The sequence below is a fragment of the Hyaena hyaena genome, unplaced genomic scaffold (genome assembly GCF_003009895.1).
Source record: "Hyaena hyaena isolate Hyena2069 unplaced genomic scaffold, ASM300989v1 scaffold_500, whole genome shotgun sequence".
NCBI lineage: Eukaryota > Metazoa > Chordata > Mammalia > Carnivora > Hyaenidae > Hyaena > Hyaena hyaena.
In genome coordinates this window covers 1,192,285-1,219,217 of record NW_024081133.1, presented here as the reverse complement: position 1 = coordinate 1,219,217, position 26,933 = coordinate 1,192,285, and the positions used below count along the sequence as shown (strand labels likewise).

Genomic DNA, 26,933 nt, shown 5'->3' with positions numbered 1-26,933 from the left:
AACCACTTTAAGTGTATAAGCACTTTTCCTTAAAATTGTACTTTTTAAAAAAAGTATTCTGATTTTCACAGCAATCTCAGCAATCATCCAGCAAACATTTCTGTTTTCTTTGTGGAGGGAAAAAAAAGAGGAGTGAGTTGCTCGGAGCCACACAGAAATTGACGAATATGATCAATGTTTCCATAAACGAGGTTTTAGACAAGTGCTCTGGCCAACATGTTATGTTTTCTGTTGGGACACTCTTTATGCCTACACCCAGAAAACTGTCCAGAGCAGACTCTTCCTTAGGTAAACATCTCAAGAGTCAGAAGGATTAATGCAGAGTCTGGAGTTCCAGAACCGTCCAGGGAAAAAAAAGCGAGTTCTCGTTCTTCTCTTACCTTTAGTCTCACAGATCATCACATTACTAAACTCGCTTTCTCCCCCTTCATTGAAGCACTGCATTTTAATATCGTAAGAAGTTTCTGGCTGCAGATGGCCAATCATGTGCCACTGCTTTGAACCTAGAAAGGAAAAGGAAAAGAAAAGCTTTACATATCGCACGACCCAAAGGTGATCTCAAAACACGGTTAGAAGAGCACCTATCACTGTAGAGTCTGTTTGCGCGATGAAAATGTCCTTAAGCGAAGTACTTCAGTAATGCAGACAGCCAAACAGCATTTCTGTGACATGCCATGAAACAAGTGACAAGAGACACATGGAATTAAAGCTATACCGCTGGTAGTAATACTTTGTTGTGTTACAAATAATTAGTAGTGGGTCTTCATAAAATACATGTTAATTTCATGCAGAGGTTAGGGGAGAAAAAACCCTCAAGTCCTCTGATGTTCTGTTTTAACCTAGCAAGTCAATCCACTCTGTCCACCCACCAGAAAGCAGCACGATAAATGAGTTCAGCAAATGGCGCCTTACCCGGAATAAGTGACCATTTATTCATAAGACAGGCCTTAGAGAAACTCAGTTCTGCTGGATTGGATGTGACATGAACAGACATCTAAGTGGATGTCTGAACAAATGGTTGAAAATAATCAAAAAGCAAAACCTACTGGCGGAAACTCTTGGTTCCTGCTCCCACTGTTTCTTTTCTTTTGAGTCAGGGTCTCCCAACCACACAAGTATCTCTAATAGAATGATTCTGTTATGCATGGCACACAGCCAACGTTCCATTTAGAAACACTCCCCAAACTGAACACGCATATGAACCACTCCATTTTTACTTCCACGGACATGTGATGAACTTTAATAAACAGGGACACTTCTGCCAGATTTAATGAACTCTTCAAGCACCTTTAATCCCTCTTAGAACATACCTCTTCAAACTGTTTCCACGGTTCCTTAGAAGCTCAACGATACCACCGACTGATTTAAAAATTAATTGAAGGGGGAGGGAAAACAAAACCAAACCACACCAGCGAGTCAAATCTACTTGGCTGACAGGTCCAATAGCACTGGGTCCCTTTCTAATTCAACACAGACAAAAATATTTCAAACCCGAAACACACCCTCTTTTCCAGGTCACCACTACAAAACCCCTCATTCATAAAGACCCATAGTTTACACAGGAGAGAATCTGCTTGTTTTAGGATCAAGAGACTCTGAAAGGCTCCAGAAGTAAGGAATTCTATGCCCCCTTTATAAGTATAAAGAGGACCCTAAAAGAAACTTGACTCGCAATCTTGAGTCAAAGACTGGAACAGATCTATTTCTAAATTCCAAAACCTTTGGAAGACTTCTATTTTTCCTCTGTCCTTGGGTCTTTTCTAGCCCAGCCCTACACTCACCTAACTATAAACATTCTCCTGAATAATTACCACGCTAGATTTGAAGTTTTCCTTTCAGAGTCCTAGTCAAAATGGGATTAAACTACGCTTCCAATAGGTTAACTAATAAGAGAAATATAGGTCAAAGAATACGTACCTTGTTAGATTAATATTCCACTGTTATGGTAATTACTCAAACGGCTAAAATGACAGGAAGCACTAGCAGAGAGAGAGTTTTTACTGACCGCTGATGAATAAGACAACAAAGTGCATTCTTAGGGGGGTCAACCAACCAGCATACCCTTTCCTTAAAGGGGTCATTTTTTTTCCCCCTCAAAGGATATTTTAGAAAAGGTAAAAAACCAAAGCACATGCTTAAAGCTTAGGATGCCTGATACTTTAATTTATAGGAAACTCAACTGTACAAGGCAAAAATACTCATCACAAAAGCACTGGTATGCTGGAAACATTTACAGTTTATTTCAATGTGGGGCTTCATTCAGAAGATAGGATAACGTAATATAATTGCTCTTGGTGTATTCTTTAACACTGTCATTGAGATTCAGACTTTTTCCAAGAGCTTAAACAATTCTGCGTCAATATACGTAAGTAATCTAAAACTTTGCTTTCAAGAAAACTTCATGTGCAAAGGGTAAATACTTTTTGTTCCTTGGTTTGGGAGAACAGGCCAATAGTTTCCAGCGGCCACAAAAAGAATTTCAAATGCATAAACTTGAAAATAAGGAATAAGCAAATCATACAGCACAGTGAAGCCCACTTAAACATCTAACTGCTCAGTCTACGAAGTTTATAAACAAGTCCTCTGTGCACCGTAAGGCAAAACTCACATCTGCAGACACTACTACTGGAGTACAAAAGTAATCTCCCAGCTCCACACACCATATTCACATCACGAAAGCTTGCAAAAAGTTCAAAGACTTAACTAGAGAACACACTGTAAAAACTGAAATACTGGTGGGTGTTTCTAGAGAGTAGAACCAAGAGAGGTAGGGAAAAGAAGGACTAAGAGCAAGACAGAGAGGGAGGTTCACGTTATTTACATTCACCTTGTTCAGAACTATTTTATAGCAAATGGTGATCTCTGTCAAAAGACTTTTGAAATAAAAGTCTGCCAGCCCCACTCTCCTACCCCAGAGAAACTAAAATGAAGATCTGGCTAGGACTCAAACATAGAACAGTTACTAACAACTCTTACCATTTCTTCCTTTCGAAAAGCTTTTTTAGAAAGTGAAATGTGCATGTGGAAAGGTACCCATGACAGAAGAGCTCACTGCATGTTAGTGAATTGAACATACCCATGGGACCAACACCTAGGTCAAGAAAGGAAATATTACCGGCACCCCAAAAGTCCCCCTCCCCATGTTCCTTCAGTCACATCTCCCCCAAGACAGCTACCCTCTTACCTTCACAGAATAGTCTGGCCCCTAACAAGTATCTCCCTCATTTCCCCCAACGTTTCATGTTTAAAGTGGATTTTTAAAACTAATTTGTTTCCTACTTTTCCAGATTAAGAGAAATAATCATTCTTTCACTCAAAAAAGATTTACTGAGCACCTGCACGAGCCAGGTATTAAAACTCGGATGATAACTTTGTACTATATTACAAAAGTAATTCCGCTGGGAAAACATTATTTGAATTACAACATTTAAAGGAACTTAATTTAGCATATTTAAGCGAATTTATTATAAGACTACTTATAACAAAAATTTTATGCAGTATTTGACATCAAGAAGTCATATGAGAACAACGTTGGCCCAGGGCCATTTTCCGACATGATCCATCACAATGTTAATAGTTCAAAGAATCAGAATCTTGGGAGTGAAAAAAGTCCTAGGAAGAAGGCTTCCTCCCAAAGCAAGAATCCCTTCCAAGAGATCACTGAAAAAGAAGTATCCAGCTTCTACCGAACACCTCCAAAATGAAGGGGTTTCTTATTTTGTTGAAAATGGTGTTGTGGAGGGTTCTTCTTTATGCTACTTCCTTTCAGCTGCCCCTCCCCAACTGGCTGAGTTCTTCCTCCACATAATAGTCTTTAAGTATTTGAAGACAGCTGTCAGTCACACTGCTTGGTAGATATCCCTTTTCCAGCCTCAACATCCTCAGACATTCCATTGTTCTTTCTGGAATCCATTCATTCATTCATTCAATACTGAACACCTTACCACTGTAGGGGCTGGGGATACAGCACTGGAGAAGGGACTCCTTGCCTACAAAGAGGCTAACATCTAGTGGGGGAGACAAACTAAGTAAATAATTTCATACACACAAGCACACATACTCCTTACATACCAACTGTGATGAATTCTATGACATAACCATAAAGGGCCCCATTGGAAATTACACCAAAGGTAGCTCACACTAACCAATGGAGGATACCTGAGAAAGTAACATTTCGGCACACAACAGAAGAAACTAAATTAAACACTGGAAGAGGAGCACGGTAGGGGGCAGGAACTGCCATGTGTCATCGTCCTGAGGCACGAGAGATCTTGGGCACACAAGGAAACTCAGAGAGGGCCAGCGTGTCACGGAAGGCACAGTGAGAGGGGAGAGGTGCGGGAGACTGGTGGAAGGTGGAGGCAGGGGCCAGCCAGATCCTGTGGCTGGCCCTTCAGACCACATGCGAAGTTCTAGACTGTGTTTTAAATGCAGGGGAAAGGTAGTGTCAACACCCTTCGCTATCTTGGCTGGTTTTTTCTCTACATGTACTCCAGTCTCTCAGCATCTCTCAAAGTGGGGAATATGCTCAAGATACAATCATTCTAGCTCAGATATCAACAGAACTGGGACTGGGACATTTTTTAGATATAGCTACAAGTCGCACGTGATTTTTCTACCCACATTACTATTCATTTAAATAAAAGAGAAAACAAAAATTTTTTTCAGATGAACTGCTGACAAATCAGATCTCCCCCATACTTTTGTAACTGTTTCTATTACCAAAATAGTAAGATACTATACATATTACACTGGAAAGATGGTCTCTCTTTGGGAAAAAAATCAAAGTAATAGTGTGTTTGACATTTCATGTTTTATCTACCTTAACCTAGGATGATGTTTTCTGTAGTATTTATAAACTTTCTCCACCCAAAGCGATTTCCTGGGAGGCCAGCTTGCTGGTGGGACTTACCTTCTACAACATCCCTCTTGTAATCACTGTCATTGTCACTATCTGTTGGCCGGTAGTAGATATAAAATCCTTGAATGGGAGTATTATTGTTACTTGATGGAATGTACTGAAAAACAGAAGCAAAGACTTGTCAAAGACAAAAACAAGTGTAACTTTCACATCCATGATGTGAAATATCTGTGTGGCAGTATTTTTCCAGCTTCATTTTGTAAACATCCTTGATGGCTGTTTTAAATTTAATTCAAAGGAATTGAGAGTATTTAGTACTAGAGGGCTGGGCACGAATGACGTGATATATTTCACCAGGTTCAAAGGCATGGAAATACATTTGGTTCAAAATAAATAAATCTTGGGGCTGCCTGGGTGGCTCAGTCGGTTGAACGTCCAACTCTCGATTTCTGCTCAGGTCATGATCTCGCGGTTTGTGAGCTCGAGCCCCATGTCAGGCTCTGCGCTGAGAGCATGGAGCCTGCTTGGGATTCTCTCTCCCTCTCCCTCAGCCCCTCCCTCCACCTCAGAGTAAATAAATAAACATGAAAAAAAAATCAATTAACCTTGAAATGGCAATGACGATAACACTTGGCTGACAGCTGAGGAGACTGCCCCACTTATCACACGTGCTTTTAGATAAATATTCTATGGCCTTCAATTTTCCCTCACTTAAAAGTCACAAACATTTGCTATTCATAATGTCATGTCATGAGGATGTCAGATCAATCGTTACCATGGCCAAACCAGAAAACCGTCTCGTTAGAAAAGATGTCCTGCTTACCGTCCACTTCAGCATGATCTGCGTATCACTGACAGCTTCGGTGTATGCGATGTGAGGTCCAGTTATGGGACGGTTGGAAAAACGATTGGGGAACCCAGCCACCTGGTAAGGACGAGATGCCGAACTCCGAAAACTCTCGCCATAATGGTTGATAGCAATGACCCTAAATTTGTATGTTGAACCTTTTGAGGGAGGAGAGAAAAACAGTTTTTAAAACGCTGCAGGAAGACAACTGAAGGTATGACATACGAGATACGACGAAGGTGCCGATATATCTTTCTACCATCACAGAAACAGACTCTGAAGTCTCCACGGCAAACAGGTTTCACCCCACTTGCCAGCATCTGTCAACTGGCAGCGAATGTTCAAGATGTTGGGCTCCTGGGGCCAAGAGCTCACTGGGACCCCCTGGGAGACAACGCCATGAAAGATTAATGATGTCTGTCATGGAAGGGGCAGGGAGAGAACAGGAAAGAGCACATGTACTTTGTTCTTTACACCATCATCTTCTAAAGGCATAACCATCAACTACTGTACTGGCTGAAGGGTCTGTGCTCGAAACAAGGTTCTTTCTCCTTTGAAAGAAACAACTGAAGCGAAGTTTAACACGCTCAATACACTTATGAAGGGGCGCCGTGTGGGTGACGGCAGATGTCACTCTGATTTCCCCAATAATAGCATAAGAGCGAACAGATTTAAGCTACAACAGAAGGTATTTATTTGTATTACATATTAAGAACTCAAAAAAAACCCAACAAAACCTCTAAGGATTGTGAATGTCTGAAGATCTGGATCTAAAGAATAAATTAAGACTCCTCCTGCACACTTCCCAATTGCTCAAATATAACCGCAGGGCTTCTGAAGAGTCTGCTTTCCGTCTATAAAATGCTACTCAGCTTCGCCCACACTTAAAAGTGTCACCTTGTCCCAACTCTACCTACAGGCTCCTAGGCTCATGTTACCTGTCTAGACAAACACTGGCATCTGCCACTAAAGAACCTTTAAAAGTCCATAAACCGAAATGGTCATGAAACATAAATAAAAGTAACCAAAGTCTATAACCGGCAATTTTCCCCTTAAAATATGTAATTATAGCAAAACACCTGCCTCTCTCTCTCACACACCCACCCACAAAGATGTCACACAGCACTGTCAGAAATAATCCAAGACGCAGAAGAAAAGAATGTGTTAAGTAAATTACACTATACCTATACAGCAGATATATAGTTAGTGAAAAACCGAGGTTTTGAACAATTTCTAATGATATTGGAAAACGCCTATGATATAGGCAGAATGGGGTCACAAAATGGTATTTATGGCATGATCTTGGTTTGTATTAAAAACAAAACAAAACAAAACAAAACAAAACAGGGGCACCTGGGTGGCTGAGTCGGTTAAGCATCCGACTTCGGCTCAGGTCATGATCTCATGGTTTGTGAGTTCGAGCCCCGCGTTGGGCTCTGTGCTGACAGCTGACAACTCAAGAGCCTGGAGCCTGCTTCGTATTCTGTATATCCCTCTCTCTTGCCCCTACCCTGATGCATTCTGTCTCTTTCTTTCTCTCTCAAAAATTAAAATTAAAAAAAATTTTTTTAAAACAAAAAAAGACTACAAAAATATACCAAAACGTAAACAATGCTTATCTCTGGCTGGGTGGGTTTCAGGTGACTTATTCTCTTCTTTATAGTTTCTCTTCAGTTTTCACATACCAGGCTCGTATTACTTTAACAATGAGAAGAGGACAAGATTACTATAAATATGCATCTCGAGGCAGCATGGAGGGCAAGAAAGGAAATGTTTGAGTATTACTACCTGGCTCTAAGCTACGAACTTCCACAGAAAGTTTGGAAGGAGGGATATCTTCAGCTGCCACCAGCCAATCACTAGTCCTCATCCGTTTGTACTCGACCTTGAAGGCAGTGATTGGAGAACCGCCATTGGCCCGAGGAATCCAAGTGACATAGACAGACGTCTCAGATGCCGTGGAGATGGTAGGCCGATCAGGTGCTTCTGGAACTAAACATGGAAACATTTATTCCAGTAACCCATGGTGCAGAGACAAGAAGAACTCAAACTGAAAGGGTCATCTTATTAAAGATTCGTCACCAAACCTAATGCCGGAGTTAATAATATTCAGACTGTTTTCCTGTCATCTTTTAAAAGCTAAGGGGCAATGAAATAACCAAATACAGGAAATAAAGGAAAAACAAAGCCATCTATAAACTTGGTAATTAGCTCTAAAAAATGGAAAGTTAAATGGGTATGATGCTACTTTAGATGCATGGCTAAACAGTATATAAGTAATGATTACTTGGTGCCTCAAGTCTGAATGCGCTTATAATTTATAGTAAATTTTCATAATTAGGTGTTACGTTATTTAAATGTTTTTCTTTCTCCATCCAAGTTACAGAAAACACATACAGACTAGCAGCTATTACTAGCATATCCCACCTTAGCACACCTCAAGGCTACAGGAACGCTACTCCAAAAAAACAGACTGCAGGCAGTAAAGAGATAAACTTTGAGTAATAAATCAGCAGTGACATGAATGGGCAAAGAGAATGCTACACGGGATGGAAGCAGGAAGACAGGATATGTAGTTAAATAAAGTGCCCTCGACAAAGAGAAGAGCCACCTGATATCCGCACAAACTTCAGAGAAAGGGGGTCAGAGAACGGACTGTCTAGGAGTTTCAGGTCGCACTGCCAAGGGGAGGGGAGGTCCCAGCCCAAGACCCAGACAGTCTAGACTCCCGTGGCAGGTAGAAACATCAGGATTAAGTCCACAAGCCATTTACACCATGTACCTAACTCTTCTTGCTGACCAAGAAGACCACACACTTGTGGTTGTAACTGGCTTCCCGGGTGGTTCCTCCCAGGGAACAATGTTAGTAGAAACAATCTGGTCTGTGGGACGGTTTCAGTACAAATGAGGAGATCGCCATTCTGGTTTACACTGATCACCTGAGTTCTGCAAAAGCAAGCAGAGTCTCAAGAGGCTGACTGGCGTTTGGTGTGCTGACAGTCAGGTGTCCAGAGCTGAAGGAGGTCCAACTCCAGGCCATGGTGACATTACCTGGGCGAAGGCACTAAGTGAGCCCTGTCTGGCCCGTGCCGCATTCCTTAAGACACCACTCTGTCCCAACTCAACTCTGCTTTAGCCCGAACAAACACAAAAGAAGGAACACAATACTGTTGCAGACGGCACTTGTATGGAGAAAATGGTGGCATTTTAAAAACAGATCGCTTAAGGGATAAAAAGAGAAAAATATTCAAAGGAGGCAACTTTTGACTGATACTTACTGTATTCCTTTCGAGTTAGAAAGCAATGGAAACAGAATGAACAGAACTGTTAGTGAATCTTTCTTTTCGTACTAGATAACCAACCACTTCCTCATGTTGATTCACAGGAGGTTAAAACTCATCAAAGAACACCAGAGATCAAATAGAAAGAGAAGGTTATTAGGGAAAAGAATCATTACAGAAAAGAATCTTCAGTATCTAAAAGAGTACGTGGCAGTTCAGGGATAAAAGACAGTCTGTAGTTGGGAATTTAAAAATCTGAATTTTGGGGGGCGCCTGGCTGGCTCAGTCAGTTGAGTGTTCGACTTTGGCTCAGGTCATGATCTCACGGTTCATGGGTTCGAGCCCTGGGTCAGGTTCTGTGCTGAACGCTAGCTCAGAGCCTGGAGGCTGTTTCGGATTCTGTGTCTCCTCCTTTCTCTGCCCCTCCCCAGTTCACGCTCTGTCTCACTCTGTCTCTCAAAAATAAATTAAAAATGTAAAAAACAATTTTTTTAAATCTGAATTTTGAACAGCAGCCCTGGTGACCTCAGGCAAAGCTGTGTGGCCTTCTTGAGTCTCAGTTAAGAATTTGTAAAACAGAGATGCTAATCTTTCCCACAGGGTTATTGTGAAGATTCAAGAGGTCACTTCCTATGGCTATCTCTGGATAACTCCAAACTCATGACTTCAGAACTGAATTCTTGTGGGCTCCACCTAAATGTCCTTATTACCTATCTTGGTAAACGGCCCCTGGTGACCCAGGCCTGAGGCACCACACGTTCGCCTCTCACTCAGTGTGGACTCAACCTCCTTTGCCTGTCAGCTGTGTCCTTCTCCATCCACGTGGTCACTCTTGTTGTCATTTCTCTAGCCTCATCTTCGGTCATTTCTCCTTTCCCCCTCTTTAAAGTCTCTATGGTTCTTCATGGCTTTTCAGGAAAGATTAGTTGTTGTTGTTGTGTTAAGATTAAAATTTTACATACATCATACAAGGTGCCCACCTGCCTCCTCTCTACTCTGGCGTCACTCCCCACAGCAACCAATCACATCAAATCTCCCCTAAGCCCTAAGTCTCTAGATGGAATACAGCATGTCAGTCATCCATCTCCCTGCACAGAAGCTGTCTTGCCCAGAACTTCTTGTTCCTTCCTCCATTCTCATCTTTAGAGCATTCCTGTCTCTGCAGCTCACCACAGGGAGCCTCTCTAACCACCACGTGCTTCCTCTCCATGTTTCTATCGCCATCCTGGAACACCAGGGGTAGACTCTCAGGCATAATGAATCCAAATCACTGTTACAGGTTTGTTTGTCTATATGACCCACTATGTTGTTACTGACTTACTGTCAGATCGTCCACGATGCTGTAAACTTCTTGAAGGCAAGATTTATTTTGCCTCTGCTGCAATAGCATTTCGCCCAGTATCTACCATAGGATGTTAAATAAGTCATAAGGTTGGTGTTTTTCAGAGGTCAGCTTTATTCATAGAAAGTTGATACTCGGGGCGCCTGGGTGGCTCAGTCGGTTGAGCGTCTGACTTCGGCTTAGGTCATGATCTCATGGTTTGTGAAATCATGGTTTGTTTCAAGCCCCTTGCAGGGCTCTGTGCTGACAGCTGGGAGCCTGGAGCCTGTTTCGGATTCTGTCTCTCTGCCTCTCCCCCACTAACACTCTGTGTCTCTCCGACTCTCAAAAATCAATAAATGTTAAAAAATTTTTTTTAATTACATAAAGTTGATACTCGTGTAGCTAATCTATTAAGGTACGTGAGCTGTTCCTCAGAGGCTAAGGTTCTTATGCAGAAGAGGCTCATGATATTGAAAAACCGGAGGGGTTCCAGAAGGGTGTTCCAATGTTATGACCTGCGTTTGTCTGACACCAATTCATGAAACACTCTACAAACAGGGAAGAGGGGCTTGAACCCTCTGAGAGCTCAGCAATGAAAAGTTAAGCCCTCCCTCGACATCCTGCTAACACGTATTAACAGAGCCACAGCGAGCACATTATGTTGTAACTGCAGAATTAGTATGTGTGAAATTTAAATACTAAAAAGAATCTTTTGAAAACTGTATGGCTAGGACATCTAAAAACCATACACTTGGCAAGATATAGCAATAAAATGGACTAGGACATGTGATCCTTCAATAAAACACACTAAGCCTTACCGTGGGTACCACCACACGTTTTGATAAGTCACCAAAGGAAGAAAAAAGACTTTCAGACTTCAAAATATAAATGTGGTTTCTTTGCCAGAGAGGAGACAGAAAAATCCTTTTTATGAGCTATAAAACCATAGTACCTGAACATTCTGAGTCTGAGTTTATTACCTTAAATACCAATCATGACACCGAGTTACCAAGACTGGAGCACAGGGTGTTACCAAAATGGTTGAAATAGGGACTGAGCAAGCTTGGCAGGCTATAATCTGAACGATAAACAAACACTCGCTCCCACTCCACCCCCTAAATAATTTGAAACATGCCAGTACACGTGTAAACAAAATCAATAAAAATGAAGGCTCTCTACTTTACCTCCGCTATGCCTCGAGGAGTCTGTAAGTACCACCCCAAAGTTGTCCGCAGCCTCCGAAACAACAGGGCGCCTAGGGATGCCCATGGGTGGGGAGGACGCCTGGGTGTTTTTGGATGAGGCTGTTTTCTCTAGAAAAGTTAGAAAACACATACTCATATACTGTAATATACGCTTCTGTGTATATGCAGAGTGAAGGAAAGAAGGTAAACTCAACTGGTGTATACGTATAAATACGTGAACTTGTCTGTTACAGGGTCTACGTTTAAAACCTACATTGTCAATGCTTAGCTAATCTGAGGAATTGACTTAACAAATCTACTTTGTCAGGGCACCTAGGTGGCTCGGTCAGCTAAGAAGCCGACTCCTGATTTTGGCTCAGGTCATGATCTCATTTGGTGAGATGGAGCCCTGAGTCAGGCGCCGAGCCTGCATGGGATTCTTTCCTCCCTTTCCCTCTCTGCCCCTCTGTCTGCTCTGCTTTCTCTCTCTCTCAAAATAAGTAAGTACTGTTTTTAAAAATTACTTTGTCTTTTTCTAGTAGCTTTAAGGGAAAACTAAAATGTGTCTTTCTTCATCAGGCTAATTTTAAGTTACACACAGAATAAACACCACAAGTGATAAAAGCCAAATGAGTAAAGGCTTTCTAACTATTCATCCCTTTTTCTTCTTACCATACCTACTTCTTCATTCTAAAACGGAAACCTCATTCTTAAAGAGCTTCTGTTTCTTCGTGGGAAAATTATCACGGTAAGTTTGAAAATCCCAAGAGGCAAAAAGTGAAAAAGGATGATTCTCTTAAAGCTGAAATACATTCTTATTATTCAGTGTTTATAGGTCAGATGCTATAAACAACCATGGACTAATTATGAACATTAACTCAAAATGCAGTTCAAATAAGAAATACTCATTATTTTTCTAGCTAGACTCAGCCAATTAGTATGAAAGGGTCTTTTCCAAAAGCCAATAAATAATTTCTTCTCAATCATACCTCCTTTTTATTTTTGTGCCATACTAAAATACTCTTCCACCCAGTTCCCCTCTGTGCTCACTGGAATCTTTTTGTTCATAGATGGCCATGCTATAATGGCATCATTTTCAATCAAGCCTGCCCTCAGCAAGCTACCTCACTTGAAAGAACATCCTTTCTTTGTACCCTCTAAGTCCTTCCCAGTACTTGTCAGATTTTGGCCTCTCTGCTCACTCCCTTGCCCTGCTGCAGTCCATCCTTACCCCACCCCCGCGGAACCACACCACAGATTATGTCACTCAGCTCAGCTCAAACGCTCCAAGGTCTCTACTTTCTCAGAGTCAGCCAGTGTCATCCACAAGGCGCTGTGTGGTGTGGGCCCTGTGTCATCTCCCTGAGCGCCTTCCCTCACAGCTTCAGTCCCTTTGCTTCCACCCCAGTGGTGCCCTCAGTGTTCCTAGGGTACACCCCGCACACCCCACCCCAGGGTCTCTGCACTTGCTATTCTCTCAGCCAGGGTGTTCTTTCCTTCCCCAGATATCCACGTAGCTTTCCACTTTACCTCCTCGACATTCTGCTCCACTGTCCACTGCTCACTGAGGATGTCTCTGGCCACCTGCTTACAGTGTGACAAGTGCTACCCCACACACTCCTATCCATCCCCTAACCTAATTCTCTTTAGTAGCATTCACCGCTTTCGCTTTCTAATGTACTTCTAACTCAGCTGTAAGTGTCTCCCAACTAGAATGTAAGCTCCATCAGGTCAAGGAGTTTGTCTCTTTTGGTTATTGCCTGGCACACAGACGGCATTCGGTAAATATTAGCTGAACTGAAATCCTGCCTTGTAGTTGGTATTTATTTATGTGTCTTACCCCTTCTTAGAAAAGTAGAAGTGCCATTAGGATGAATCTTATCTTGATCATCTTTGTTTTCCCTCTATCATCTACCCTAATGACTTACATATCATAAACTCTCAGAAATACTTGTAGAACATTGGATGGGATGGAATAATACAACCACCCAAGCATGGCCAACAAAGGTACTATAATAAAATTATTTAATGGATTTATATATAAGAATCTCTAAGGGCACCTAGAGTCAGTTAAGTGTCCGACTTCGGTTCAGGTCATGATCGCGTGGTTCGTGGGTTCAAGCCCCTTGTCGGGCACTGTACACTCCACAGCTCAGAGCGTGAAGCCTGCTTTGGATTTGCTTATGCTCTGTCTCTGTCTCTCTCTCAAAAATAAACATAAGAAAAAAAGAAGTGACCCAAAAGGACACTCAGGAATAGAGCAACATCAACACGGCCGGCTTGCTCCTCTTAAGGAAGGTTATACTCACCTTTGCTGGTTCGGAAGGTAAGCATGGCGGGTTGCCCTTCACCTGCTGCATTTCTTGCCACCATCAAAACTTCGTAGAGACTAGACGGCTCCAGTTCTGTCAGATGGAGCTCATTCTCACTTCCTGGGACTCGAACTGTGTGCCAGCTTCCCACCAGGCCAACACCATCATCGAGCTGCTCAAGAGAAAAGAAGCCATTAAAGAAAAGGAGATAAAGGGTGGAAAAACCTCCCATCCACTTTGAGAAAATCTTCCATTCCAGACGAACATGGGTAAGGAATATACTGCTGGAAGTAAAAGAGACACAATACCTCTTCACACTAAGAAATACAAGGAGACCCGTAACATGAACTTGGGAATTCTCAGGAATAAAAAGACTCCTGGCTCTCCTACTTAACCACTCATTTATGGCCTCAAGCAAGTTATTTAATCTCCCAGAGTGTGCTTCCTTTACTTGCAAAGGAAACAATACTGCTTTCTTACTAGGCTAATGGGAGCATAAAATAAGTACATAATAATCTGGACTAATGATAACATATGATATACACAATAAATATATGATAAATTAGAATACATATGCATATATGAATTACATACTTATGCATTATATATTTCCAGCATTCTTCATGTCTCAACACTTGCACATGTACTGGAGGAAATAAATGTTAAAAAGATCTGGGGCACCTGGGTGGATCAGTCGGTTAAGTGTCCGACTCTTGATTTCAGCTCAGGTCATGATCTCACAGTTCGTGGGTTTGAGTCCTGTGTCAGGCTCTGTGATCAGCTCAGAGCATGCTTGGGCTTCTCTCTCCCTCTCTCTCTGCCCCTCCCCTGCTCGTTTGTATTCTCTCTCTGGCTCTCTCAAAAAAATAAATAAATAAACTTAAAAAGAATAAAAGATCCAATCTGTTGGGTCTTAGTTAACAGAATTAGGAAACGACATCACACAGAAGTTTTTGTGTGGGTAAGAATCCCAGTGAAAATTTCTTCCTCTTGAATCATCAGTTAGAAACAGTGAATAAACTTTCAAATATCACCATGTTAATTGTACCAGATAATACAAATATTACTATTAAGTGATGGGTACTAAAATGTCTTGGGCAAAGAAAGGTATTTTAAATATGAGGGTATCTTTTGTTCATTTACTAGTCTCATAAACAAAGAGAGACTTTTTTTTCAATTTGCTTTAATACAAGCTTCTGAAAGAAAACATTGGAAAATCAACTGAGAAGATCAAAGTTCACCCAAACAAATCACCAAACAACATAAGATTCCAATACAATTAAGAAGACCACTTGAGTCTACGGCCATACCACCCCGAACGCGCCCGATCTCGTCTGATCTCGGAAGCTAAGCAGGGTCGGGCCTGGTTAGTACTTGGATGGGAAGAAGACCACTTGAAATAAAAATAATTGTCAGAGATTATGCCAGAGGATGTTTTTTGACATTTCAAGTAAGAAACTGCTTTATTTGTTAAATAAACTGTGTTTTATTATCTCACAAAGGGGTGACTTTTTATTTATTTTCATTTTTTTAAATGTTGTTTTAAAATTTATTTTTGAGAGAGAGAGAGAGAGACGTGGCGTGAACAGGGGAGGGTCAGAGAGAGAGGAAGACACAGAATCCGAAGACAGGCTCCAGGCTGAGCTCGCTGTCAGCACAGAGCCTAACACAGGGCTCGAACCCACGAACCATGAGATCATGACCTGAGCCGAAGTCGGACGCTTAACCGACTGAGCCATCCACGTGCCCCCTTTAAAAAGTGGTTTCTAGAGGTTGACACTCAAGGGGTTAAAATGTTTGATTGAAAAATGTCCAAAAAAATGTCAAGAAGTCACTGGGTTCTTGGAATCCCTATTTTGGGGGATACTGTGTATATTTCATTCTTACTGCTTCCTGGTAAAACCAGTATGACTGCTGGGACAGTTCTCCCAAACTCATACTCCTAGAACACTCCTGTTCTGTTTCCTGCTGCTCTGTAAACGTCAAGGATAATAAGCCCGTGTTATATATACACAACGTTAAGGTGAGCAAAGAGAAAGCTGATAAATGAGAAAAATGTTACCTTTCGATACTTCACAAAATAGGCATTGATGGGCAGCCCGCCATCCTTCCCCGCCCTCCAGACCAGGTTGTACGTATCAGATGTGTAGGTCTGCGGGGGGCTCAGAATGATGGGGGCATCAGGGACAGAGGCACCACTGGCATTTCTCTCGGGTGATGATTCCACTGCACTGGAGTGTTTCTTCCCTGGAAATGAGCTCAATAATCCAGCTTCGGAACCATCTCTTTTATCATTCTGAGTGGGATTAGAAGGGGTGACTGCCTCTGCTTTTGTATTTGTTTCAAAGGGAACTGCAGGGAATGGAAGAAAGAGAGAGAGAGAAGAGATGGCTTGAGGAAATTCATTATTTCAGTGTCTTCTTCACAGTGATCTAACTGTCCACCAGGATACAGACTACCTGAGCCCTAGAAGGGAAAGAAGGTAACAATTCACTTTGTAATTCATGGAAACCTCCAACCTCCAGGAGCAATCTCTTATTGAAAAATCTGCGGTAGTCAAGTGATTTTGAGGATGTTATCTCTCCTTGATCTATGCCAGTATTCCCTCTTTTACAACAACAATTTGCTAGTGTAACCTCAGAAGATTTTAGATCGGACAACACCCGAGCGTTAATTCCAGCTGGTAAATGAAACACATGAAGCGATGCATTTCCTTAGCAACAAGGTGAACTCAACAGTAAGGAAACAATCAAGAGTTAGGCTATTACCTGCTGGGTAGCCAGTCTCCAATGATACCCCTCAGTATTCATACTCTTGGACAGTCAGTCCCTTCCCTGTGAGCATACAGCGCACAAGAGAAGGGGAAAAATACTTTATTTGCACTGAAAAAACAAATAGGTTGCATATCCCATCCCCCAAATTTACTGAGCACATAGTATGTGCCAAGCATCGTGCTAGACATTTAATAAAAATAATCTCCTTGAGCTGAGCCCTCAAAACATTCTTAGGTGGACAGTAATACTCCCACTTTACAGATGAAGACATCAGGGTTCTGGGAGATTAAGTGACAACGGCTTGCAGAAGAACAATGGTGGTGCTGCCAGAAAAAGAATAAGAAGGCAGTGTGTGAAAACAAACACACCACCAGCACCACGAAACCTAAGTACTGATGGCTTGGTTTCTCTCAAGTGCTGTTCACACTGGCAACAAAAAAGGCTCCTATTTTTGACCACTTTTGTGGAGGAAGGGAGCAGAGGAAATGACGTTAAAAGATTTTCTTCTGGGGCATCTGGGTGGCTCAGTCGGTTAAGCGTCCAACCTCAGCTCAGGTCATGATCTCACGGTTTGTGAGTGCAAGCCCTGCGTCAGGCTCTGTGCTGAGAGCTCAGAGCCTGGAGCCTGCTCCGGATTCTGTGTCTCCTTCTCTCTCTGCTTCTCCCCAACTTGTGCTCTGTCTTTCTGTCTCTCAAAAACAAATAAAATTAAAAAAAAAAAAAAAGTTTCTTTCTCACAATGAAGTTGGATTCCTGACAAAAAAACACGGCTAATGGCATAAGGTCAATTTTCTATTTAAAAGAGAAAAGGTGTCTCAGACGCATCCTCCATTAAAGAAAACAAAAGGCTAGTGAGAAAATAATATAGGAGAAAGCGAATCAAGTTCATGGAGACACTTTCAAAATATTGCTCCTGGAGTAGCCATGTTTATCTAGTGAGTCAGGCCGTGGGCTGGCTGGTGCCGAGAGATGGACTCTAGCAAGTGGAGGTAATTAGCTGTGGCTTAGGGTAGTGGAGAATGACCTTTTTATCATTAGCGTTTCACGGAGCCTTGGGGCTGCTTACCACTGGGAAGTGGTATTTGGCTGTACAGGAGTTTAAAGACCACAGGCCTCAATTTATGCAGAGGCATGAGACAAATTTATGCCACAGCCTGTGTCTAACAGTATGAGTATCACCATTCTGCTCCTGCTATTCTAGTTGTGATGAAGACTTTTCTGTAACTTTTATTGAAAAGGGGATTCAAGAAAAGGAAGGGGGAGAGGGAGATTCAATTCCTTTCCCTCTGCTATTTCCAATAATATGAGTGCTCACAAGATGCTAGATACAGTTTATAAGGCCTTAACACCACTTTCAAAAGTTTTTTCACATACATTGTCTCAACTTATCTTCAAAACAACTCTGGGAAATGGTCAGACTAGATCGATTCTTGGCCTTTTGGCTAAGATCAAGTGTGAAATGATCAGCTTACACATCGAGTATTTTTAAAGGTAGAAACGCTTTTTCAATTGGAAAAGAGACTGATAAAACTCTGCTTTTGTAAGTACTATAACTATGGCAATGAATTTAATGCCTCAGAGCTGAAACTAAACAAGGAATATAACCAAGCTTGTCAAAGCCCTTCCCGCCGTGGCCACTCACACCAGCAACCCCTACCCCGACTATCGCAAGCCAACTCCCGTTATAGGCCTGAAGAGTTACAACCCACTCTACAAATATTTGTACATCCAAGACCTCAAAACCCAAGGGCTCTGGAAAGAACAAGGGGGGAGGGGACAGTCATCTCTCTCTTTGACCTTGCTTACTCCTCGCTTCACCAAAAAACAAAATAAATGGCTCCCAGTATGCCAGAATTTAAAAAGGCTCAGATTCCTGTAGAAAGAGGTGGGTTGTTATGTATCGTGAGCTTTAGTAAACTTGGCCAGATCTTAGTAATGATAGGGCGTGCAAAAGAGAAAATACAGGAACATTTCGGCGCGATATAGGTGATGGGGTTACTATACATGAAAATGGTATTTATCATGACATAAAATCCTGGAGGGGGGGATCTTAAAGATCTAAGGAATTCTAACCTAAACAAGTTAGCTTATGTATCTTCCAGGGGATTCAGGTCTTTGATAGTTAAAGTGAGGCAGTGAGACAAAAAATCTAGTTCCATCAGCTGTGACTATCACATCAATGCCTCCTGCTACCCTAGATTTACATAAAACAGTCACTTCAGCCAAAAGCTACCCGAGCAGCACTCATGTTACACCTGCCCTACAGCTAACAATTTTGAGCAGAGCCACACTTATTTTCGCTTGGCAGAACAGATACATAAACACACACACGTATACATAGACATATTTACATGTATATAAATTTATACAACAGTGAACTACCCTCTTCATTTGAGGATTCTTAAGATGTCTAAAGTCAGTAGCTATTTCTTCCCTCCCTAACCACTACATGGGATAAGTATAATTTACCAGTCATTAGATAGTCATAATTATAATCTAATACTTAGAATTTATTGAAGGGTTTCTATTGTCAGACACCATTCTAAAGACTTCACATGGATTAATTCCTTGAATTCTCTCATCTACCCAATGACAAGGGCCTTTACTATCCCTGTCACAGAGATGGGAAAACAAACACAGATGAGTTCAGTAGTTTGCTCCAGATTTCAAAGCTCCCAGGTTTGAGCCAGGATTGTAACACCGCCCACATGCTTCACCTCCACATCGTTCCCACCTCTGGCATTTACAGAGTAGCCCAGGAGATCAAATGGAAGCCCTTGCTTGGCCTTCCCCACTTCTCTTCCTACCTCCAGCTTCATTTAGAGTTACAGGGACCTTGTGTGCCTGTGAGTGGAAATACTTGGGTACACATCCAATTTCTGTCTACATCCCCTTCTCTCCTCTGCAAAAGGCCACCCCTTGGCTGCTCCTCTGGCTTAAGGGTAACTGCACACTGGCAATGTGGTCAACGCTCTGGAGGATGGTCTAGGGAACAAGACCTGTGTGGAACCAGACTGTGAACCAATTAAAGGACTTCCAGAGCCCAGAGCAGGACCCCAGACCTGCTATACAGAAGGAGGAACCCAGGCTCCAGGCTCCAAGTACTATAACTTAACCCCTTAACCACATGGACTGTTTGACCTGTGGGATCTGAGGACCCAGGGAGAAGGCGGCACGGACCCTCTAACGCACTGGCCCAAGGCAGAGACCTCAGCTGCCAAGACTAAGGGCAGTACTGTTTCTTGTACTCTGCTTCCTGCATGACAAATAAGGTGACAGTCTCCACTCAGCTGACTACCTGCTGGGGCATGCCTCTCTAAATACTCACGGAGGGAAGGCTTGAATCTGAATTAAGTACGATCTGAATTAATTTTAACAATACTGATACTCTATACACTAGTACTTCAAAAACTGTATAAAGCTTTTAAGTCATCCTCACCAAACATCAACAAAATATCAAGAATTAATGTTATACATCCCATTAGGGAAATAACTTTGAAGGTACTATTTGATAGGACCATGATTTTACCAAGCCAACCCTTTAGACTCTCAACACTGAACCTATCAGGGTCTCACCTAAAACATGTCAGCAATGACCACGTTCAGTAGCTTAGAAAACCAAAAGCAGTAATCATGAAAAGTGGTTATAACTTGGGGTTGCACCCAAACGAGAGCTTTCTCTGGGACAACTACAACCCTCACCAAAACATAAGAAATGGAGACCTGAGTTCATCTGATTCATGGTAAGACCAAATACCAAAAACTGTAATTCTATGTTTCGCTATTGCTGGGGAATATATATATATATATATATATATATATATTTAGAGATTGCTGGGCTCATGATAAGAACATACTTCACAGCACTTTATCGCCTACAATCCGAGGAAGCTAATCACCCGAGAAAAAGTACTAATGGCAACTCACCAACCGTGAGGACTGCCTCTGACTGGGTGGCACCATGTTCATTTGCTGCTTCGCAGATGTATTTCCCGGCATGCTCCTGAGTGACAGCCTGAATATACAGAGAGCTTGAGCCAGCTCGGGACATGACGAGGTAGACGGGCTCCAGGTCAAAGCCCCCAGGTCGTAAGTGTGATTTCCGGGACTTCGATCTGAGCACTTGAGATGGATGGCTGGTTATCAACCCGTGCCTGTCATACCAACGCATGACTGGGACTGGCACGCCAGTGGCATTACAGGACAAAGTGACAAAGTCTCCATCTACCACCTTTGTACTCGCTGGTGCTGTAATTATAACTGGCTTGAGTCCACTGCCTATTAAAATAGCAATTCACACACATACAAAATTAAGATTATAGTACCTACAATGCAAAATAGATTCATCTTATTGTATACATGTTCTCAATGTTGTGCCCAAGTAACAGCCTTAAAAGCATCTTTTGTACATGTGTTTCTTAATAGCGGGGTTTTTTTTAATTGAAGTATAATCGACATATAACAGTTTCAGGTGTACACCATCATGATTTGACATATATACGGACATTGAGATATGATCACCACAATCATTCTGGTTACCATCCCCTAAACAATGTTTTACATGCAAAACAGTATGGAGAACACATTCATTCACTGAAATAACAGTGTTTGCAAAGACATGCACAAATAGGGATAAAGTAATGAGAGTAATACTTAAAACAAAGGTAACCCCTCCTTGTTGATTCTCTTGTCAACTTTCACCAAGTAAAACTGTCCCTAACAAGTAGAATTCTTCACTGTGGGCTCCTAGACATTTTCTATGTCGACTTCCTGTCCTTTAGGGGAAAAAAAAGGTATCCAAACACATTTGACTGCTGTTAAGTATAGAACAGGTGAAGCCATGAAAAAAGTGTGAAGTAGCATAAAAGAAAAATACTATTCTTTCACAAGAATAGTTAATTCCAGAGGGAAACCTCTGATTACAAAAAGCCTGGGAGAGAAACCTGTTCTGAAAGTCGATGAGCATATTTCTTACCATTATTACACAAACAACATTTGTGTTTCTAAACTAGCTCTTTCCTTTTGGTCCCAGGTATTCTCTGGAGCCATTTCTACTATGGAATATCGATTACATATGGCATTTTCTCCAGCACATTCTTCTTTCTCCAGCCCTACTTCCTACATTTCACAAAGTAACGCTTGGTATGATTAGATTCCTGAGTCTTTACCAATCTAGTAAGGGTAAGATGCTATCTCACTGGTCATAAACTGCACTCCCGTGAGTACTAACGAGGTTGAACATCTTGTCAAGTGTTTATGGGTCACTGATATTTTTCCTTCTCTTTGAAATGCCTTTTGTCCATTTTTCTGTTAGGACGTTTATCTTTCTCGTAATGGCTTCAGAGTTCTTTGTAGATTCTAGGTACTGTTCTGTTATTTGTTATATATGCTGCTAGTATCTTCTCATAGTTTATTGCTTTTCTTTTCATTTTTAGTGGTCTCCTTTGTAACAAGGATGTTCTGATCTCAATGTAATCATATCAATCTTTTTATAAAAATTAGCTTAAAGTGTTAAGTTTTACCCAATCAGATAGACGGTCTCCTGTATTTTCTTCAAAAACTCTGCCATCTTGCCTTTCACAGATAGGTCTTTAATCCACTGGGAATTTGTCTTTCTATACATTACGAGTTAGAGATTTCATTTCTTTTTCTCCATTTTGATGACCAATTATCCTGTATCTGAAATGGCTGTCCTCCCCTGGGTGATCTGCAATGTTAAGTTAAGTCCTTAGGTGCAAATGTCTTCTTGATGGGTCTCTAACTTGTTTCAAGAGTCTATCTATTCCTGCACCAATACAATATATCCTAATTACCACAGATTTTTATATATGTTCTATTACCTGTAAACATAAGTCCCCATGTTTTTCTTCTTCTTTTAGCATGCCTTAGCTATTCTTGGGTCTTTGGTCATGCATATAAATTTCAGGAGCAGTTTGTCAAGATCCTCAAAATATTTGGTTAAGATTTTAATTGGAATTGCATGAACTTTTTTTTTTAATTTTTTAATGTTTTTATTTATTTCTAGGAGAGAGAGAGAGAGCGTGAGCAGGGGAGGGTCAGAGAGAGAGGGAGTCACAGACTGAAACAGGCTCCAGGCTCTGAGCTGGCAGTCAGCACAGAGCCCGACGCGGGGCTCAAACCCATGAACCGCGAGATCACGACCTAAGCGAAAGTCAGACACCTAACCGACTAAGCTACCCAGACACCCCTGGAATTGCATGAATTTACAGAAAGTTTCTAGAAAGACCTGAAAACTGTTTAATACTGAACTTTGGTATGTACCAACTGGTATACCTTTCTAGGATACCTTGGTCTTTTTAACGTTGCTAATATTAAAAGGTAACTTTTGGGGCATCTGGGTGGCTCAGTCGGTGAAGCTTCAGACTTCAGCTCAGGTCATGATCTCACGGTTTGTGAGTTCGAACCCTGCGTCCGGCTCTGTGCTGACAGCTCGGAGTCTGGAGCCTTCCTTGGATTCTGTGTCTTTTTCTCTCTCTGTCCCTCCCCCACTTGTGCTCTGTCTCCCAAAAATAAATAAATGTTAAAAAAAAAAAAAGGTGACTTTTAAATCATATTTTCTGCTTGTTGCTGGTTATAGTGGTTAATTTTACGTATCAGCTTGATTGGGTGAAGGGATGTCCACATAACTGGGTGGGTCTGTGAGGGTGCTTCTGGAAGAAATTAGCATTTGAATTGGTGAACGGAGTATAGCAGATGGTGCTGCCCAACATGGGGGAGCAACATCCAATCTGCTCGGCGCTCTGTAGAACAAAAATGCAGAGTAAAGGAGACGTCCTTCTCTCTGCTTAAGCAGATCCATATTCTCTTGCCCTCAGACACTGGACATCAGCGCTTCTGGTTCTCCAGCCTTTGGACTTTGGTCAAGACTTAAACCAACTGCCTCTCCACTTCTCCACAAATAAATTACACTATTGGCTTTCCTCCTTCTCCAGTTTATAGACAACAGATTATGGGACTTCTCAGCCCCTATAATCATGTGAGCCAATTCCTATTATAAACCACCTCTTGTTTATATCTTATATATCCTATTGGTTTTGCTTCTCTGGAGAAACTTGACTAATGCACAGGTATACAGAAAGATATTGATTCTTCTTTGTTGATCTTCACCCAAACACCGTGCTAAATAAATAAATGCCTTTATTATTTCTAATAATTTGCCAGCACACTGAGAATTCTCTATGTTGGCAATCACAGCAGTTACAGATTAATAATGGTTTGGTTTCTTTCTTTCCAATGCTTTTATATTTTACTTACATATATTTTTTTGTCATTCTGTGCTGATTAGAGTCTCCAGTATGATGACAAATAAAAGAGATTTTAAATCTTTTTTTTTTAACTGTTTGTTTATTCTTGAGAGAGACCAACTGTGAGCAGAAGAGGGGCAAAGAGAAAGGGAGACACAGAATCCGAAGCAGGCTCCAGGCTCCGAGCTGTCAGCGCAGAGCCTGATGTGGGGCTTGAATCCACAAATTGTAAGATCATGACCTGAGCCAAAGTCAGATGCCTAACCGACTAAGCCACCCAGGCACCCCTATAAGAGATTTTAAAGAGAACGCCTCCAACATTTCACCATAAAAGTGATGTTTCCTCTAAGTTTTGTTAGATACTCTTTATCAAATTAAGAAAATTCCCTATTTCTATTTTTCTAAGTGGATACTGAATTGTGTCAATTTTTTTTCTGCCTCTATTCAATCAAAATGAAGGACACTTTACATTTTCTGACTGATTCCTAGGCAGACTCCTTATTTACGATGTGTTTCCTTTTTAAAATATTGATAGCTTGCTAATATTTTCATAAGATGGTTACATCTATGTTCATAAATGAGATTGGCCTTTGGTTTTCTTTGCTTATGACATTCCTTTGTGATTTTAGAATCAAAATGGTAAGGACCAGAGAGTTCCCATTGTTTACTTTTCTCTGGAAGAGTCTGTATGATTTTTGGAATGGTCTGTTACTTGTAAGTTTCGAAGAACTCTCCGTAAAACCTATAAGGCCTGGTGTTTTCTCTGTGGGAAGATTTTGAACCCCTAGTCAGTTTCCTTCATGGGTATAGTGCGTTGGTGGTATACTGGTGAGCATAGCTGCCTTCCTTCATGGGTACAGGACTACATATGCTTTTTAATTTCTTTTAAGTTAGCCTTACTAAGTTATATTTTTCCCAAGAATTTGTCCATTTCCTAGGACATCGTAAATTGTTCACATAAAGTTTATCACAATATATCTTTACCTTCTATTTTATCCTTATTTATTATTTTAATCTCTATAAGACTTGTACTTTTCATTCCTAACACTATTTGTATTTTGCCAAAGGTATGTCCATTTTATGAGATTTTGCAAAGAACCAACTTTTTTCTTACTGATCCTATTTTATCTTCATTTTCTATTCATTTGATTTCTGCCCTTTAGTATCTCTTTTCCTCTGCTTCTTTATTTTCAGTCTTACTAGTTTTAGAAGCATTTAAGTCTCTACATTCCCATATAAATTCCCTGCTACATCCCACACAATTTGATCTGTGGCATTTTCATTGCCAAGGTATTTTAAATTTGCACTGTAGTTTTTTCTGACTCTGTTATTGAGAAGTATAATTTTACATTTCCAAATGCACACCAATTAAAAATTTATCATTTCCTTCTAAAATAATTGCACCAAAGTCAGAGAATTGTCTGTATCACACTGAGTCTTTGATACTTGAAATATTTATAACTTAGACAAAAGATTAATTTCCCTAATATATACAGATTTCCTACCAATCCACCAGAACAAAGGCCACCAATCTAACTTTTAAAATGGACAAAAGACAATGAACAGTCAATACACAGGAAAGCAAATTCAAATGATTCATAAACATATGACAGGAAGCCCAACCTCACTCACAGTAAAGGAAATAAGAGACCAAAAGGTATTTTTTTTAACCTTTCAGATTGACAAAGATTTAATACCTTGCCCTGGGCAAGGATATGAGGAGACAGGCAGATACACATTGCTGGTCGATAAGAATATAAACCAGTAACAATTTTGCAGAGCAACTTGGTGATATCTACCAAAATTACCAAAGCATAGATGCTTTTATTCGGCAAGGTCATTTCTAGAAACCCATTTTACAGATATTTACACCTGTGCAAAATAACCTATGCAGACAGACATTCATTATAGAACTCCCTCATAAGCAGTCATTTAAAAAAAGAATGAAAACACTGTTTAATGAGCCATATGAGAAGATAAAAAATTCAAATGAGGAATACCACCACCATTTAGGGAGAAAAAAAAAAGAGATGCTATTAAGTGCACACAGAAAGTTATGTGTGATTGTATATGTACACACAAGGATATTAAAGACACTGATAAAACTGGTTAGTTCTAAAGGCAATATGGCGGACTAGGGACCAGGAATGAGAGACTTTACCCATATGCCTTTAAACTATAGTATCTATTGAAAAAGTAATGTAAAAAAATTTTTTTTAACAAGATTAATCAAGTAATATTGCCTCTGTGGAAATGTCCATCTGCAACTAGAAAGGAACACGGAAAACAGGTACAGTCCCTTTATGGTATTGGAATTATGTCCTCCGGTGAAAACGGTTTAATCTTTAACCAGAACAAAAGCCTATCTGTAAAGTAAAACTTCTTACGATTTCGGGACCCAAAAGCCTACCTTTTTCAATTTCAAGTCTCCCAGTAGACTGTTTGAATCCAATCCCATTATCCGCTACGCACTGATACAGCCCAGAATCTTCCATGGTAACAGCACTGATCTGCAGTCTGTTTCCTACGGTCAGATGTCGTGGGGAAGGATCAACACGTTGTGCATCATGAAACCAGGTGCGGTTTGGAGGCGGGTTCCCGTGGACCTCACACGTAAACTGCACTGTGGCTCCCAGAGGGACGGTCTGATCCTGCAGTCCTTTAGAAATTGAGGCATTTTCTGAAAATAAAACATATAAAAAAAAAACATAAAACATATAAAAAAGCCCTTCAGAGGTACTTCTTTGTTTTTTAATTTTTTTAAATGTTTGTTTTTGAGAGAGAGAGACAAAGCGTGAGCGAGAGAGGAGCAGAGGGAGAAGGAGACAGACTCCAAAGCAGGCTCCAGGCTCTGAGCTGTCAGCACAGAGTCTGACGCGGGGCCTGAACACACAAACTGTGAGATCATGACCTGAGCCGAAGTTGGATGCTTAACCGACTTAGCCACCCAGGTGCCCCCAGAGATACTTTTTAAATCATCACAAGTGACACACAAAATCTCTCTACCAATAACTAGCTGAAATCAAGTTGCTTCGCTTACTCATTCTCCCATCTGCTGTGGTCATCAAGAAAAAAATCAGAAATG

At 41.1% G+C, this 26,933-nt stretch overlaps 1 protein-coding gene across 7 annotated transcripts in view; it reads right to left on the bottom strand.

The window, feature by feature from the left end:
- CDON (cell adhesion associated, oncogene regulated) overlaps positions 1 to 26,933 on the bottom strand; it is a 101,904-nt gene that overhangs the window by 30,185 nt on the left and 44,786 nt on the right. For all 7 annotated transcript variants that reach the window (XR_005532221.1, XR_005532220.1, XR_005532222.1 and 4 more), the window contains exons 7-15: positions 26,259 to 26,528; positions 20,511 to 20,861; positions 15,872 to 16,161; positions 13,807 to 13,981; positions 11,498 to 11,626; positions 7,497 to 7,700; positions 5,685 to 5,866; positions 4,913 to 5,018; positions 381 to 503 (exon numbers count right to left, since the gene is read on the bottom strand). Coding sequence is in view for 4 of the 7 variants with exons in the window: in XM_039254863.1 (XP_039110794.1) it covers positions 381 to 503; positions 4,913 to 5,018; positions 5,685 to 5,866; positions 7,497 to 7,700; positions 11,498 to 11,626; positions 13,807 to 13,981; positions 15,872 to 16,161; positions 20,511 to 20,861; positions 26,259 to 26,528 (1,830 nt within the window). In the remaining 3 variants the exon portion in view is untranslated. The remainder of the gene's footprint in view (positions 1 to 380; positions 504 to 4,912; positions 5,019 to 5,684; positions 5,867 to 7,496; positions 7,701 to 11,497; positions 11,627 to 13,806; positions 13,982 to 15,871; positions 16,162 to 20,510; positions 20,862 to 26,258; positions 26,529 to 26,933) is intronic.